We start from the raw sequence: 17,287 nt of genomic DNA, 5'->3' as shown, positions 1-17,287 counted from the left end.
GGTTGCCTCTCTAATTATGGTAGGATAATGAAATCTATAACTGGGAAATATAACATGATACAATACAAATAACTATGTTTCCATGACATTTGAAGAGAATATCAAGTAGTCTCCCATAGTCAAATGATTTATTTTGACATTTCGCTTTTTCAGAACATGGAAAATAAAAATCAAATGAGATTACAAATGAAATTGGTACTGCAGGCAATACCACAAATGGAGAACTAGAATAACATAGTGGGGCTGAATTCAAATATACATTACCCTGTCTGGAGGATATTAATGGGAGTCCTTACATTTTTTTAATATAGAGGATAGTGCATTAACAAATTACCCTTAGCATGGGAAATGCCTGACCCACCTGGCACTCCGGGAAATGCATTTTCTTTTAAGCAGCTTTTGTATACCAAACGCTAATACCCACAAATAAAGAGGGCAACTCTCCGAATGCATTGTGATTACCCAAGCTCATGAGCTGAGGGCATCACTTATCAAACTGGGGAGGCTGATTTTGTTTTTGTAAGCTTTTTGAGGGCAAAGTGTGTGAAAGCAGTCGTATTACAGTTGGATGTTTTCACTTCGTTATTGAATCCATTCCACTACAGTGAGCTACACATCTGTTTAAAGTGGAGCAAGAGTCCATTGCAGGATGTCTGACAATCTAAAGGCCAAGTGACATGTTTGAGATTTTTGCATAATTGTGAATGAAAATAAATAGAAACTCACCTTTTTTTTAAATAAAGTCATTGCCACTAGCAAGGCTACTTTGGAGATTATCTAAAACTACTACCAAAATGAATGTTATAGCCAATGCTTAGCAGTTGTGTTAACAGTAGGATTATAAGAGTCATGTTGAACACCTTATTTTTGCTTTCAGATCTAAAATCAATTAACATTCATTAGCTTTTACATAATTTCAGACAAAATCAGTGCAAGAAATCTGTATTACTAATTTGTACGAATCATTTTGTTTGCACAGCAACATTAAAAAGTTTAGATGGGAATGTATGGAGGGAAAATTTCTTGTCACAATAATGGAAAACCTGTCACTTGACCTTAAATGTATGAGAAAACAATTCTCAAAATGTAGCTTACACTGCCATGTGGACATTGCCCATGCCATACCCAAATACTCAAGTTTCTGGCGCACCGCACGATACACAGGGGATGGCATATGAAATGCCCGTGTGGGACTTACACTGCATTCACCTACATGTAAACAGCACAGGTTCTACACTTCACTGTAGTTACAAGAAAACCCAATATTTAGAAGGCCTATTCCAGAGGAATGAACACAAATGAAACTCAACTTGCATTAGTATTTTTAAGCCGAGTGACAAAGTTTTGAGTTCTGAGCTCCCGAGGAATATAAAGCACTCTGGAACCTTTATTTGTTAATACACAGAGACGTGCCGAGGGGAAAGATGACAAAAATGCTTCCACAGGTTAACCGAAATTCCACTCGGGTTTGACCAATTGCCTGGTAGGCAGATTCAATTGACAGGGTCTCATAATCCAATAACCAGCTGCCATATGTCTAGTTTGTGAATTAACTTTAAGCGCAAATTTCAGGCTAGAACACACATATTTACAATTTTCTGCTGTCATTTTATGGCAAGAAAATTTTTAAAAATCAAACTGAATAGAACAAGCTGTGGAATTTAAACAAATTATTCTATTTTAAAAGGAGAATAGCAAAAGGGAATATTCCAGATTCGATCTTCAGTCTCAGAAATACTAAATCTTGACAATTTGAGGAGTTTGCCATAAAATTCAGCATTTCCACATGAATAAACTGCTTTGTCAAAGGTTTGGCCAACTTTGACATAAACATTTACGAGCCAATTCCATTGAAAAGAATGACATCCTATATTTAAACCTTGAATCATCTCAGGTACAGCAGATGCTAGGAAAGTTAAATTGCATCAGTTTGCATTTGGGTTGAGTTGCATTCTGCTTTTGTAGAGTTTGACTGTAATTTTTCAAATTTATGGTAAATACCAACTGGGATTCCATCTACTGATGCTACATCAAGAACTTCCTACAATAGTTACCCCATCTAACTCAAGTAGCTAGAATTTGGATTTGGTTCCACAGTGCCTTGCATTTCTCTCTATTTTGGTGCCCCGATTACTAGCAGCTACACAAAAACCCATCACAATAAGCACAGAGCTGCAGCAACCATGATATGGATGCCATGTTCTCAGAAACATAGGTTTAATTACTTCCCAATCTAGTAACTACAGTATTTTATGAAGGCTGAACCAAAAGCAAGTGACAAAGGGCTGGCTTCTTGCTTTGGTAGAGGAAGACACATTATTTCATATAGGCCATGGGTCAAAGCAGCCCAGTGAGGGATTAGCCTTTAACAGGATAATAGTGCAACAAATGGGATTGTGCCTTAAAAAGGTATATTTAATGGGCCAGATAGTTTACTGAGAATCGACATGGCATCCAGGATGCTTGCTAATCACCATGAACTATTAATCATAGTTAAGCTCTGTTTTATGATTTTTTTTTGTGTATAAATAAAACATTTACTTATCTTTAACCAAGATTGTACAACATTATGAAATGAGCAATAGCAGCTCCCGTGGAACAAGCTCTTCGGGAGTTGCTCCTCAACATCCCGTCCTGCTTAAGAAAGATGTACGGAATATTTGATTTGTGGATCATAGTTCCAAAAGCAACAAATACAGAATATAAAAGTGAGAATAAACAGAACAGGCTGCATTTCATCAGCATTCCCTTGTCTCAGGCCCCTCAGGTCTGATCACATTGTTTCGTATAATGAAGGCCACTCAGACTGCCACATGGATCCTGCTTTCTGACAAAACAGCAAAAGTCTCAAACATCGATCTACTGCTATGCCCAGACTGCATAATTAAAAAAATAAACCGAAGGGAAGAATCCAGAGCAGTCACTGTGGCCACTATTCAAACTGCAATGTGTGTGTGCATGCGTGTGCGCACATATGCATGCACGTACACGTATGCATATTTTAAGACACAAACAAAATTTTCCACCACTGATGTAAGGCCATCTTAAAACATGAGTGTTTGTACAATAAACAAATACCAAGTCCAGTACAGTTTCATTATGGCACAGCTGCTCTGAACCTTTGACAGGAAAAAAAATACCAAAGCTAGAAGGCAAACAAACCTGGGCCCAATAGAGAGATCTGTCAGGTTGTATTAATCCGCAGTCCTCTGGCAACACATACATACTGAAAACCTGTCTCAGTACTGCATTCAGTTTTAATGGCCATTTTTCTGAAAATATATGCCTACTAGTTTCATACAGTACTCAATATCTAAATCCACAGAAGTGTATCTGCAAGTCATTAATACCATCCATTTGCTCTCAAACTCATCACATATCAATGGGATGGTTTGTTATTATTGTTGTACACTTGGTCAGCTGGAGCTGGAGCACCATGGGAACAGAAGCAGAGATGTGTACCCTCCCCCCTTCCTTCTTTCCAGAGATGCGGGCTGCAGCTTTGAGGATAACCCGTGCCTCCTCAGTCGCATTCCATTGGGTGTTGTCTCACTCCTTCAGACCAAAGTCAATGTCAAGTAGGTTCACTCAGTGCTGACAGTACTTAGAGTTTCAGGTAGGTTGTGTATCGTTCTGAAGACTTCCCCCAGTCTGATAAGGCTACTCGTATTCAAGGAATTGTTTGTGATAAAACAAGAGATACCTGCAGAGAACGAAATACGTATTAATGTATATACAAAACAGGTGATCAACGTGTGTACTAACCAGAGCTAACCACAAAACTTTATTACAGCAAATAGTTTAAAAGTGACACTAACTACTGTTGTGCAAACAATACACTAGGAGTATAAATACAACTGTTGACATGGTATGTTCAGTACTATACAACATCTTAAAACCTTGTTTAAATAAAAGGAATTGAAAGCTACAGAAAATGCAAATACAAAATAAACCAAATAAGAAATCAAGTAGAACTCGATGATAGAAATCAGGAAAAAATAGATGGGATAAACACAAACATCCAGAGTAAATCAGCCAGCTATTATTGTATGCCTGTACCCTCATTTAAAATTTCATCTTTCAGCATCAACTCCATATTTATTGATTCCCTTAATGTCTAACATCTTTCAATCAGTCTGCCATCAATACATTCAGCAACAAAACCGTCACCACTCCCCTGGATAGAGAATTATAAAGATTCACCTGCCGTGTGAAGACATTTCTTCAATCCAGAATAGCTGACTGCTTACTTTGAAAATAACCCCTGGCTTGAGACATTTAGGAGAAATATCAATGCATCTACCCGGTCAAGCCACTAAATAATTTTGCACATTTCGATGAAATTACTTTTCATTTTTCTCAATGCAAGTATCGCCTCAATCTGCCTAATCTCTCCTCACATGATAAATCCATCACCCCAAGAATCAGTCTTGTTAATCTTCACTGTCTTTCATCTATTGCAAGTATACCTGCCCCCTAATTGATAGAGCAGATTAACACAATATTACAAGTGAAGTTTCATGAGAACTTTACACAATTGGAGCTAGTTACAAGATGGATTTGGGAATAAAACAAAAATATAATTGCCACAGGCAACAAAGAATTTCCACAAGAAACTAGCAAGAACATGGCTATAATATAATTATTATGTTTTCTGCATCAAAGCAATTATATCCAAGCATTAGAGGCAGATATGGGTTCAGGACTTTACAATGCATAATCTAAAAAGCAAAATTATTCAAGAATCCCAGATTCTAAAGCAAACAAATGAATCTATCCCTGATGCAAGAGTGCTGTAAAGTCTGGAATCAGGAGAAACAGACCCAAACTTGGAAGGAAGAAGTTGCTTGAATAATTGAGATGTAACAAATTTTGCAGAAATTGGTGAATGTGTTTGCAAAGATAATCAAAAGGCAGAAATTGCAGTTCTGCATTAACATTTTATTACTGTGAATCATCGACCAGCATATCTTTTTCATCCTTTCTTCCAAAATTTATACTAGCCACTGGTACGCACCCTTCACTGTCTAGCACATCTTTTATGCTAGCCTTGGTGATAATTGCATCATCACATTTAAACCACTGGTCCTTGTGTTGTCGAATGAAGCTGGTATAGTGCCCACTTTCCAGTGTTCCCTGATGATTGACTACAGCAAACAGTGAATACCTGCAGAAAGTGAAAAGGACAACGTTACTGAGATCAAAAGATGTGCACAATTTCAACAGCTTGTAGGTGGGATGCATGTTCACACTGATCTGTCATAATTTCACTTCAAATATTCCTTAAGATAGCATTTTCTACCAGCCAAACCTCATATTTTTGCTATCTTCAAGGCATTTATGCTGAATGTTACTTGCAAATTTTTTTGACGATCACATGTTCCTTTGTAGCTGCATTCTCAAAAGAAATGCAAGAAAATAGATGATTGTGCTCAAGTATAGGGATTGCCCCAAAGGACAGCATCACTATAGGTGCACAAAATGGCAGGAGAGGTGAACCTTTGTAAATTGTTTCCCCATTACAGGAGGTGACCAATGTTCACTGAACAACAGTTCAATTGCATCCTAGAATTCATCCTAGGTTTGCTTCCAGTTCCTCGTGCTGGTGAGGCCAGGGTCAGGGAGATCGGGGATCTGAACGTGTGGCTGAGGAGCTGGTGCAGGGGGCAGGGATTTAGATTCTTAGACCACTGGAATCTGTTTTGGGGTAAGGATGAATTCTACAAAAGGGACAGGTTGCACCTCAACAGGCGGGGGACCAGCATTCTGGCAGGCAGGTTTGCCACTGCTACATGGGTGGTTTTAAACTAAATAGTGGGGTGGGGGGGGGGTGGTCAAATGGGATAGACAAGGATGGAGTTAAAGGGAAAGAGAGTACAGGAAAGGTTAAGAAAGACCCCAGAATTAACGAGACAGAAAGCTCACAAAGGGATTGGAGAATATGGCCAAGTGTAATAGGAATCAATCTGAAAGGTGAGATGAGTAAAGTATTATATATGAATGCATGAAGTATAAGAAGTAAAATGGATGAGCTTGAGGTTCAGTTAGAGATTGGTAGATATGACATTGTGAAGGTTACAGAGACGTAGTTGCAGGAGGATCGGGACTGGGAACTGAATATTCAGGGTTATACGTCCTATAGAAAGGACATGGCAGGTGGGCAGAGGAGGTGGGGTAGGTCAGTTGGTGAGGGATGAAATTCAGTCCTTTGCGAGGGGTGACAGGGACTGACGATGTAGAGTCTCTGTGGATAGAGTTGAGGAATTGTAACGGTAAGAAGACACAATTAGGAGTTATCTACAGGCCCCCAAACAGTAGCCCGGATATAGGGTGTAAGTTACAGTGGGAATTAAAACTAGCATGTAACAAAGGTAATGCCACTGTAGTTTTGGGGGATTTCAATATGCAGGTAGACTGGAAAAATCTGGTTGGTTCTGGACCCCAGGAAAGGGAGTTTGTAGAGTGCCTCCAAGATGGATTCTTAGAGCAGCTTGTACTGGAGCCTACCAGAGAGAAGGCAATTCTGGATTTAGTGTTGTTGAATGAACCAGATTTAATAAGGGAAATCACGGTAAAGGAACCGCTTGGAGGTAGTGACCATAATATTAGTTTTTCCACAAAATGCTGGAGTAACTCAGCAGGTTAGGCAGCATCTCAGGAGAGAAGGAATGGGTGACGTTTCGGGTCGAGACCCTTCTTCAGACTGTTGTCAGGGTGGCAGGACAAAGGAAGGATATAGGTGGAGATAGGAAGACAGCGGGAGATCTGGGAAGGGGGAGGGGAAGAGGGACAGAGGAACTATCTAAAGTTGGAGAAGTCAATGTCCATACCGTTGGGCTGCAAGCTGCCCAGGCGAAATATGAGGTGCTGTTCCTCCAATTTCCGGTGGGCCTCACTATAGCACTGGAGGAGGCCCATGACAGAAAGGTCAGACTGGGAGTGGGAGGAGGAGTTGAAGTGCTCAGCCACGGGGAGATCAGGTTGGTGAATGCGGACTGAGCAAAGGTGTTGAGCGAAGCGATCGCCGAGCCTGCGTTTGGTTTTGCCATGTAAAGAAGTTGACATCTAGAGCAGCGGATGCAATAGATGAGGTTGGAGGAGGTGCAGGCGAACCTTTGTCTCACCTGGAAAGACTGTTTGGGTCCTTGGATGGAGTTGAGGGGGGTGTAAAGGGACAGGTGTTGCATCTCCTGCGGTTGCAGGGGAAAGTGCCTGGGGATGGGATGGTTTGGATAGGAAGGGACAAGTGGACCAGGGAGTTACAGAGGGAATGGTCTCTACGGAATGCAGAAAGGGGAGGGAATGGGAAGATGTGGCCAATGGTGGGGTCCCGTTGTAACACCTGTCCCTTTACCTTCTTCGCTCAGTCCGCCTTAACCAACCTGATCTCCCGGTGGCTGAGCACTTCAACTCCTCCTCCCACTCCGAACTTTCTGTAATGGGCCTCCTCCAGTGCCATAGTGAGGCCCACGGGAAATTGGAGGAACAGCACCTCATATTTCGCCTGGGCAGCTTACAGCCCAGTGGTATGAACATTGACTTCTCCAACTTTAGATAGTTCCTCTGTTCCTCGCTTCCCCTCCCCCTTCCCAGATCTCCCACTGTCTTCCTGTCTCCACCTATATCCTTCCTTTGTCCCGCCCCCCTGACATCAGTCTGAAGAAAGATCTCGACCCGAAATGTCACCCATTCCTTCTTTCCTGAGATGCTGCCTGACCTGCTGAGTTACTCCAGCATTTTGTGAATAAATACCTTCGATTTGTACCAGTATCTGCAGTTATCTTCTTACATAATATTAGTTTTAATTTGCAATTTGAGAGGGAGAAGGTTAAATCAGAAGTGTCAGTGTTGCAGTTGAACAAAGGGGACGATGAAGGCATGAGAGAGGAGCTGGCCAAGGTCGACTAGAAAAGGATCCTATCAGGAATGATAGTGGAACAGCAATGGCAGGAATTTCTGAACATAATCCAGAAGATGCAGGATCATTTCATTCCAAAGAGGAAGAAAGATTCTAAGGGGAGTAAGAGGCAACCGTGGCTGACAAAGGAAGTTAGGGATGGAATAAAACAAAAAGAAAAGATGTATAACATAGTAAAGCATAGCGGCAAGCCAGAGGATTGGATAGCTTTCAAATGACAACAGAAGGTAACAAAACGGGCAATACAGGCTGAAAAGATGAAGTATGAGGGGAAGCTGGCCAGGAATATAAAGAGGGACAGTAAAAGCTTATTTAGGTATGTTAAGAGAAAAAGATTCGTAAAGACAAATGTGGGTCCCTTGAAGGCAGAAACAGGTGAAATTATTATGGGTAACAAGGAAATGGCAGAAGAGTTGAATAGGTACTTCAGAACTGTCTTCACTAAGGAAGATACAAACAATCTCCCAGATGTACGAGAGGACGGAGGATCTAGGGAGACAGAGGAACTGAAAGAAATTTGCATTAGGCGAGAAATATTATTGGGTAGACTGATGGGACTGAAGGCTGATAAATCCCCAGGGCCTGATGGTCTGCATCCCAGGGTACTCAAGGAGGTGGCTCTAGAAATCGTGGACGCATTGGTGATAATTTTCCAATGTTCAATAGATTCGGGATCAGTTCCTGTGGATTGGAGGGTAGCTAATGTAATCCCACTTTTCAAGAAAGGAGCGAGAGAGAGAAAACGGGGAAATATAGACCAGCTAGCCTGACATCGGTGGTGGGGAAGATGCTGGAGTCAATTATTAAAGAGGTAATAACGGCGCATTTGGATAGCAGTAAAAGGATCCAAGTCAGCATGGATTTATGATGGGGAAATTCGGCTTGACTAATCTTCTGGAATTTTTTGAGGATGTGACAAGTAAAATGGATGAAGGAGAGCCAGTGGATGTAGTGTATCTAGACTTTCAGCAAGATTTTTATAAGGTCCCACAGGGGAGATTGGTGAGCAAAATTAGGGCACATGGTATTGGGGTAGGGTATTGACAATGGATAGAGAATTGGTTGGCAGACAGGAAGCAAAGAGTAGGAATAAAGGGGTCATTTTCAGAATGGCAGCCAGTGGTGAGTGGAGTGCCGCAAGGCTTGGTGCCGGGGCCGCAACTATTTACAATATATATTAATGATTTGGATGATGGAATTAGAAGTAACACTAGCAAGTTTGCAGATGACACAAAGCTGGGTGGCAGTGTGAACTGCGAAGAGAATGTTAGGAGGTTGCAGGGTCACTTGGACAGGTTGAGTGAGTGGGCAGATGCATGCAGATGCAGTATAATGTAGATAAATGCGACTTTGGCGGCAAAAACAAGGAGGCAGATTATTATCTCAATGGTGTCAGATTAGGTAAAGGGGAAGTGCAACGAGACCTGTGCGTCCTTGTACAACAGTCACTGAAAGTAAGCGTGCAGGTACAGCAGGCAGTGAAGAAAGCTAATGGCATGTTGGCCTTCAAAACGAGAGAATTTGAGTATAGGAGCAAAGAGGTCCTTCTGCAGTTGTATAGGGCCCTGGTGAGATCACATCTGGAGTATTGTGTGCAGTTTTGGTCTCCTAACTTGAGGAAATATATCCTTGCTATTAAGGCAGTGCAGCGTAGTTTCACGAGGTTAATCCCTGGAATGGCGGGACTGTCATACGAGAAAAGATTGGAAAGACTGGGCTTGTATTCACTGGAGTTTAGAAGGATGAGAGGGGATCTTATAGAGATGTATAAAATTATAAAAGGACTGGATAAGCTAGATGCAGGAAAAATGTTCCCAATGTTGGGGGGAGTCCAGAACCAGGGGCCATAGTCTAAGAATAAAGGGGAGGCCATTTAAAACTGAGGTGAGAAGAAACATTTTCACCCAGAGAGTCGTGAATTTGTGGAATTCTCTGCCACAGAAGGCATTGGAGGCCAATTCACTGGATGAATTGAAAAGAGTGTTAGATAGAGCTCTAGGGGCTGGTGGAATCAAGGGATATGGGGAGAAGGCAGGCACAGGTTACTGATTGTGGATGATCAGCCATGGTCACAATGAATAGTGGTGCTGGCTCGAAGGTACCCATTTTCTAATTCTCTGCTAAAGACTGTCCAGCAGATATGATATATCCGGATCTTCAAAGAAGTGCAAGGGTGCTGAAAGAGTACTTTTGAATGAAATTATTTCATAATTAATGTCACATTTTCTCCTTCAGTTGGAAGCAGACCTAACCACAGAAAACAGGTGATAATGGGAAGGTTCTGTCTGAGTTGCAGTCGGAATCTATGTTGGATCCCGCTGCTTACTTTTTTCCAAGTTAAATGCTGGAAAATTACATGAAAATTATGAAAAGCTTTGCAATACAAAGCCACACGATGAAGACATCAAGTGAAAAAACCTGCTTGAAATGGATTGTATATTTACACAAAGCACATACATTGAGTAGAAGATCATTAGCATGGGTAAAAAGTTTTTTTTTGGCAGACGCCAGTCATTGAAGGGGTCAACAACAAATACTTGGGAAGCCACGTGTGGCGGCGCCTAACGGCTGCGGCTCGCTGGCAGTCTATTCGTCTTTTTTTCCTTTTTTTTGTTGTGTGTCGGTGTTGGGATGGTTTTTGTTTTTTGGCTGTGTATGTGTGGGGGGGTGGGGTGGGGTGGGGGAAACCTTTCCTTTTTAGGTCTCTTCCTCACGGCGCGGGGCGCGGCTCGGCCGCGGGCCTTCCATCGCCCGCGGGGCCTTCCATCGCCCGGTGCGGCACGGCCGCTGGACTTTACACCGCTGGTGCGGCTCGGCCGCGGGACCTAACATCGCCCGGTGCGGCTAGGCCGCGGGACTTTACATCACTGGTGCGGCTCGGCCGCGGGACCTAACATCGCCCGGCGCGGCCGCGGGACGGTTCAGCGCCAGGTGCGGCTCGGCCGCGGGACTTAGCAGCGCACGGTACGGCCGCGGGCCTTCCATCGCCCGGCTCGGTCACGGGACGTTTCAGCACCTGGTGCGGCTCGGCTGTGGGGCCTTCAATCGCCCGGCTCGGCCGCGGGACTTTTCAGCACCCGGTGCGGCTCGGCCGCGTGGACTTCCATCCCTTTGCGGGGACTGTGCGGGTCGGTCGGGGACGAGCTGTCTGTCCGTGGGCGTGGGGAAGAGAGTGGAAGTTTTGTTGCCTCCATCACAGTGAGGGGGTATTTGGAGTCACAGTGAAGGATGTTTGTGTTGGGGTCATGTGTCTTGTGTTCTTTTTTTTGTGTGTGACTGCAATGTAATTTCGTTCGGTACCTCAGTACCGAATGACAAATAAAGCTCTCTGTATTCTCTCTGTATTCTCTGTAATTAGAAATGGTTTTAACACAAATAAATCATCTAAGATTATGGAATATTTTGTGTCATTTCAGTATTCTGATCTGCAAAGCAATACAAATATTAGTAAGGTTCAAGAGAAAGCAACAAGGACTTCTTTCTAGGGAAGTCAATCCCAATCTTTAACAATAAAGACTTGTATAAATCAATTAGAACAAGTAAACTATTGCCAGACAAATGAGCAAAGCACTGGAAGGCTCTCGTACAATATTCAGTAACAACAAGCATGGTTAAAATTGCAAGAAAAAGAAATGCATAGTATCCAGTGGAGAAAAAACTCAAAATTCCAAAGGAGAGAGCTGATTTGGAGGAAGAGCTGAAAAGAGTTTAGAGGAAATTGAACAGAGATAGAAAATGCAGCTTGAGTTTTTTTCCTCCCAAGGAAGATGGAGAAAGAAACTAAAAGCACTTAACACAGGGTATTGAAAATGGTATGGGTGGGAAAGCCATGATAACCAAATGCTTTTGTATCTGTGGTATTCAGAGCAAGAACATGAATAATGCCTGCTCTTGTAGATTTTGTTCTCAAGGCACCATTTTCCAAGTTAGGTACTCAAACCAAATGGTTTGAGAGATACAAACTATTTTAAAGAGCATTCAAAGAACAAACCAAATGCAAAAATGAGCAACTGTCGACAAATAATATAGAACAAAATATTTCAATCCATGGTGCTTCAAGTAAAACTAAATATCTGGCCAAGAATGTAATTTAAGATTAAGGAAAAAGACCAATGTTTAATCCTGAGCAGAACTTCAGGATAACAAAGTTTCTTTCATGGAGTGCAGACAGTAAATGTTAACTCCATATTGATATCTAATGGATTTCATTTGATTAGTTTGTGATAACATTTTAATTGTGTTCAAATAAATTGAGTAGATTTAAAATATATTTGATTGGACCAGTCTTCCAATTCTATTCTTTGCATTGATAGGTTTGTCCCCTACCACCTCTAACTCACATTCTCATGAAACATACACTTGCCTGCAATTATTCAGAAATGTATTACAGTTTTAATGGCTGTTGGAGTGAGATATTCTCTTTAAAGGAACCCCACAACACACTGATGAGTGAGACACTATTTTTCATTGAACACGTTCGGATAACGAAAAGACTCACTTGTGATTGGGTTGCTTGCCAGTTATGATGTCATGCCCACACATACACACAAGTTGCATCTCTCTCAGCCTGTGCTGTTCACATAGGACTCTGGAATGAATAAGTGCACTCACTAAGAACAGGCCTCTCCTTCCCACAACTACACAGATTATTGCAACGTACTCAGCAAGCCTCATACATCAATGGTACCTCCAGATTAAATTCTGAGAACTGACCTTGGCTTCACATGGTTACTTTTCATATGATTGTATACGAAAGGGAATTGATGGATTTGGTGTGTATTGTGTTTATAATGGGCAGTGATTTTTTAAACAATTTATAAATACTAGATAGCAAATAACTGTAGGAAACTGAACACCAAACAACAAGTGTCAGTGAATGGACCAGTTACATTTTGTCTCAACTAGAGTTAACGCATGATCAGATTAGGTTATCAAAAGGTGACAATATAATTAAAAATAAGTCCTCAAAAACAACAACCATTTAACAAACTCTGTAAAATAGGCTTTCAATATTGTCAAACATTGAATTAGACTCTGCCGCAGCCTTGCCCCCAGCCTTGCCCCGCAACCACCCTCCCCCAACCGCCCTCCCCCCACCGCCCCGCCACCACCCCCACCTCGAGTGGGTTGGAAAGAGCCACAAAGAATCCCTCTATTTCAGTTATTAAACACAGCAGCCAGTTTCTACCAATAGATTGGGAGCTCTTAAGGATCTAATGGTTGTCTGCACTAAAAAATGCAGACAACTTTAAAACCATTGCTGTGTTATTGACTTCCATTATACACATACGGCATACTGTCCAAGCAACATTCTATAAATTACTGCAAACATTTTTTTGCATTTTGCAAATACAAACTTAAACTTACTTATTGTCATTGTTTAGACTATCCACAGGCTGCTGGTACTGTCCATTCATCCTGCTCTCTTTACTAAAAAAAGAGTAAAAGTTACAAATAAAAGACAAAACATATTTTAAATAACCAGTGTCTATGTACTTACATGAACACCGAAACGGAAACTTGCAATGCGACCCCTTAACGACAGAGTATATTTTTAATGAGAAAACAACACTTTTTGGGATAATTTGCAATTGCTGGCAGTGCCACAAGGAGCAACAAGCAAGACTATACAAGATTTGTTGACAACCCCAAAGTGCTTCACAGAACAATTACCTACTGAAATCATTGCTTGTAAATTGCACGGCTTCACCGCTACAGACTGCAGCAAGCCAAAGAGAACTTTTTCTTCTGGACAACCATCAACAGAACTAAAGTGCCAACAGCTTACTTTGGTTTAATAAGCTGTTTCAGATTCTGATAAGCAGTGTTTATAATCTTGTTACACAGGGAATAGTACAGGAAATTTAAGACTTGTGTTCCCTTACACTATCCCAACTAGGATAATGTCTTCATCCTTGTTATTGCAGTCTACATTCAGAAATGCACTGCATCTATCAGAAGAGTTTGATGGAGATACTTAGCAGAGCTGAGAAAATGTTTCATCTCCTGGCGCCAATAGTTTCTTTAAGCTTCCACTTAGATGCAAAAAAGAACGTTCAATCCACAATCCCCTCAGTTTTCCACATATTTTCTTCTCCTTTCCCCACCCAAGTACTTGCCATTCTTCCTCGTATTTGCTGTTCGGCATGCTTCAGCTCAATCAGAGCTGGAGGCCGAGGTGTGGACATTGCAACACATATGGGGAGGGGGAAAATTGCCTGCATATTTTATACCCAGATGGCGGTAGCACACCGCAAAGAAGAAAAGTAGGCAAAGCAAGTAAGGGAAGGAGCCACAGTCTTTGCAACTGTCCAGTGTTTTGCGGTTCTTTCAGCTCATTTGAATGAGATTAGGGACTAGAAAGGAAATAAATTCACTGTCCATGGTACAGAAAGCCATTCAATGGGTGGGAAAATATTTTTTTGTACAAGCCATAATATAGCCATGGTCTCTTTGCAACTAAGAACAAGAGTCCAGAAGGCAGCATTACTTGTAGAAACTAGGAACAGCAGATGCTGGTTTACATTTCCTGCCAAAATGGACAATTTTACATTAACCCACGTTATATTCCATTTGCTGATCTTCTCCCACTCACTTATCCTATTTATATCCTGATACTGCCTTCCAATTTTCTCTTACTTTCTTTCCTATCTATGAGTCATCAGCAAATTTAGCAAAAATACATTTTGTGCCATCATCCCAGTCATTTATATAAATCTTAAAAAGTTGAGGCCATGTCATCTTTATATATATAGAATAGTCTAGATTATGTCCAGAATATGTCTAGAATATGTCCAGTCACTCTACACTTCCATCCCCCACAAGGATGGTCTTGAAGCCCTCCGTTTCTTCCTCGACCGTAGAACCAGCCAATCCCCATCTACCAGCACTCTCCTCCGCCTAGCAGAGCTGGTTCTTACCCTCAACAACTTCTCCTTTGACTCCTCCCACTTTCTCCAAATACAGAGGTGTAGCTATGAGCACTCGCATGGACCCTAGCTACGCTTGCCTCTTTGTCGGGTACGTCGAACAATCCCTGTTCCGGGCGTACACCGGCCCCATCCCCGAACTCTACCTCTGCTACATCGACGACTGGATTGGTGCTACCTCTTGTACCCATGCAGAACTCACTGACTTCATATACTTCACCTCCATTTTCCATCCTGCCCTTAAATATACCTGGACTATCTCCAACATCTCCCTCCCGTTTCTGGACCTCACCATCTCCATCACAGAAGACAGACTAGTGACGGACATTTACTATAAACCCACTGACTCGAACAGCTATCTGGACTACACTTCTTCCCACCCGGTCCCCTGCAAAAAGTCTATCCCCTACTCCCAATTCCTCCGTCAATGCCGCATCTGCGCCCGGGATGAGGTTGTTTCACACTAGGGCTTCAGAGATGTCCTCGTTCTTCAGGAAACGGGGCTTCCCCTCCTCCATTATAGATGAGGCTCTCACTAGGGTCTCTTCTACATCCCGCAGCTCCGCTCTTGCTCCCCCTCCCCCCACTCGCAACAAGGACAGAATCCCCCTCGTTCTCACCTTCCACCCCACCAGCCAGCGGATCCAACAAATCATCCACCAACATTTCCGTCACCAACAACGGGACCCCACCACTGGCCATATCTTCCCATCCCCTCCCCTCTCTGCGTTCCGCAGAGACCGTTCCCTCCGTAACTCCCTGGTCCACTCGTCCCTTCCTACCCAAATCACCCCAACCCCAGGCACTTTCCCCTGCAACCGCACGAGATGCAACACCTGTCCCTTTACCTCCCCCCTCAACTCCATCCAAGGACCCAAACAGACTTTCCAGGTGAGACAAAGGTTCACCTGCACCTCCTCCAACCTCATCTATTGCATCCGCTGCTCTAGATGTCAACTTATTTACATTCGCGAAATCAAGCGCAGGCTCGGCGATCGCTTCGCTGAACACCTGCGCTCGGTCCGCATTGACCAAACTGATCTCCCGGTGGCCGAGCACTTTAACTCCCCCTCCCATTCCCAGTCTGACCTTTCTGTCATGGGCCTCCTCCAGTGCCATAGTGAGGCCCACCGGAAATTGGAGGAACAGCACCTCATATTTCGCCTGGGCAGTTTGCAGCCCAGTGGTATGAACATCGACTTCTCCAACTTTAGATAGTTCCTCTGTCCCTCTCTTCCCCTTCTCCTTCGCAGATGTCCCTCTATCTTCCTGTCTCCACCTATATCCTTCCTTTGTCCCGCCCCCCTGATATCAGTCTGAAGAAGGGTCTCGACCCGAAACGTCACCCATTCCTTCTCTCCCGAGATGCTGCCTGACCTGCTGAGTTACTCCAGCATTTTGTGAATAAATACCTTCAATTTGTACCAGCATCTGCAGTTATTTTCTTATACACATAGTCTAGATTAGTTTGTGCTTTGGTTGGCTCTCAAAATGTGTTGCTCTTAAAAACGCTGAGCTTCTCATGTGGACCTCTTTTTGCATCTGCCTTCTCCAATTTAGATTAAAATCTCCCATTATTATATCCTTCTGAGCAGCCTCAATTTACTTCTTCCTTTATGCTCTGCCCTACCATGTGGTTACTTTTACATAGCCTGTACGAAAGTTCCAAGGTGTCTAATTGCCTTATTTATTTCTCAACTGTTCCCAAACTGCTGCTCCATCCTGGTTTCCTGAACTTGTCTCATCCCTTTCTATTGCGCCAAGATTATCATTTATTAGGAGCAATTCCTCCACTATTCCCCGAGCTCCCTAACTTTGAAAACCTTCAATATTCAGGTCCCAATTCATGTATCATGAATACCAACTTTTGTCTCTCTAATGACAGTAAGATCAGTTTTTCCAGTTCCACTATTTTGAAATGTGGTGTTTTAAGAACAATCTCTTTAGTTTGTTTGCCCTTATTTTTTTTAAATCACCCTTTCTTTCTTCCTGATTTACTCTTAGACATAGCTTATATTTTGTTCCTTTCGCTGTTTATTATTTACCACATTAATATTTTTCTCTCCAAATTTATCTCTAGACTATTTGATTTGCACAGTTTCGTAACTTTGATTTCCTGCCTCCGCTTATTATATTAAATTCCTAATTTACTTCCTATTACTTGGCTTGCCAGCACATTAGTCTCAGCACAGATCTGATGTAAGCCATCCCAGGGATACAGCTCCACTTTCCCCAGAAATGGTGTCTGTGCCACAAGAACTGGAAGCCACTTTGCCCACACCAGCCATACATTAATTTCTCTGATCACAATTGTTCTTTGCCAATTTGCTTGTAATCAGGTAGCAATGAGGAGTTTTCTTTGAGGTTTAGTTTCTTCATTTAGCAACCATCTCCTTACATTATACAGAAACCTACATCTTGCCTGTATTGTTAGCATGTA

At 42.4% G+C, this 17,287-nt stretch overlaps 1 protein-coding gene across 2 annotated transcripts in view; it reads right to left on the bottom strand.

The window, feature by feature from the left end:
* Window positions 1-122: 122 nt before the first annotated feature.
* The window catches only part of usp22 (ubiquitin specific peptidase 22), a 94,126-nt gene continuing 76,961 nt past the window's right edge, over window positions 123-17,287 (bottom strand). Inside the window, exons 11-14 of one of the 2 annotated variants that reach the window (XM_078417869.1) lie at window positions 13,286-13,348; window positions 12,417-12,506; window positions 5,018-5,167; window positions 123-3,703 (exon numbers count right to left, since the gene is read on the bottom strand). In XM_078417869.1, coding sequence (XP_078273995.1) covers window positions 3,661-3,703; window positions 5,018-5,167; window positions 12,417-12,506; window positions 13,286-13,348 — 346 coding nt within the window. In that variant the 3' untranslated portion in view covers window positions 123-3,660. The remainder of the gene's footprint in view (window positions 3,704-5,017; window positions 5,168-12,416; window positions 12,507-13,285; window positions 13,349-17,287) is intronic. The other variant, XM_078417870.1, reaches the window with a different exon arrangement.

Source organism: Rhinoraja longicauda, chromosome 21 (genome assembly GCF_053455715.1).
Source record: "Rhinoraja longicauda isolate Sanriku21f chromosome 21, sRhiLon1.1, whole genome shotgun sequence".
NCBI lineage: Eukaryota > Metazoa > Chordata > Chondrichthyes > Rajiformes > Arhynchobatidae > Rhinoraja > Rhinoraja longicauda.
Note: the sequence above shows the minus strand (reverse complement) of the source record. Positions and strands in the feature narration are given on the sequence as shown.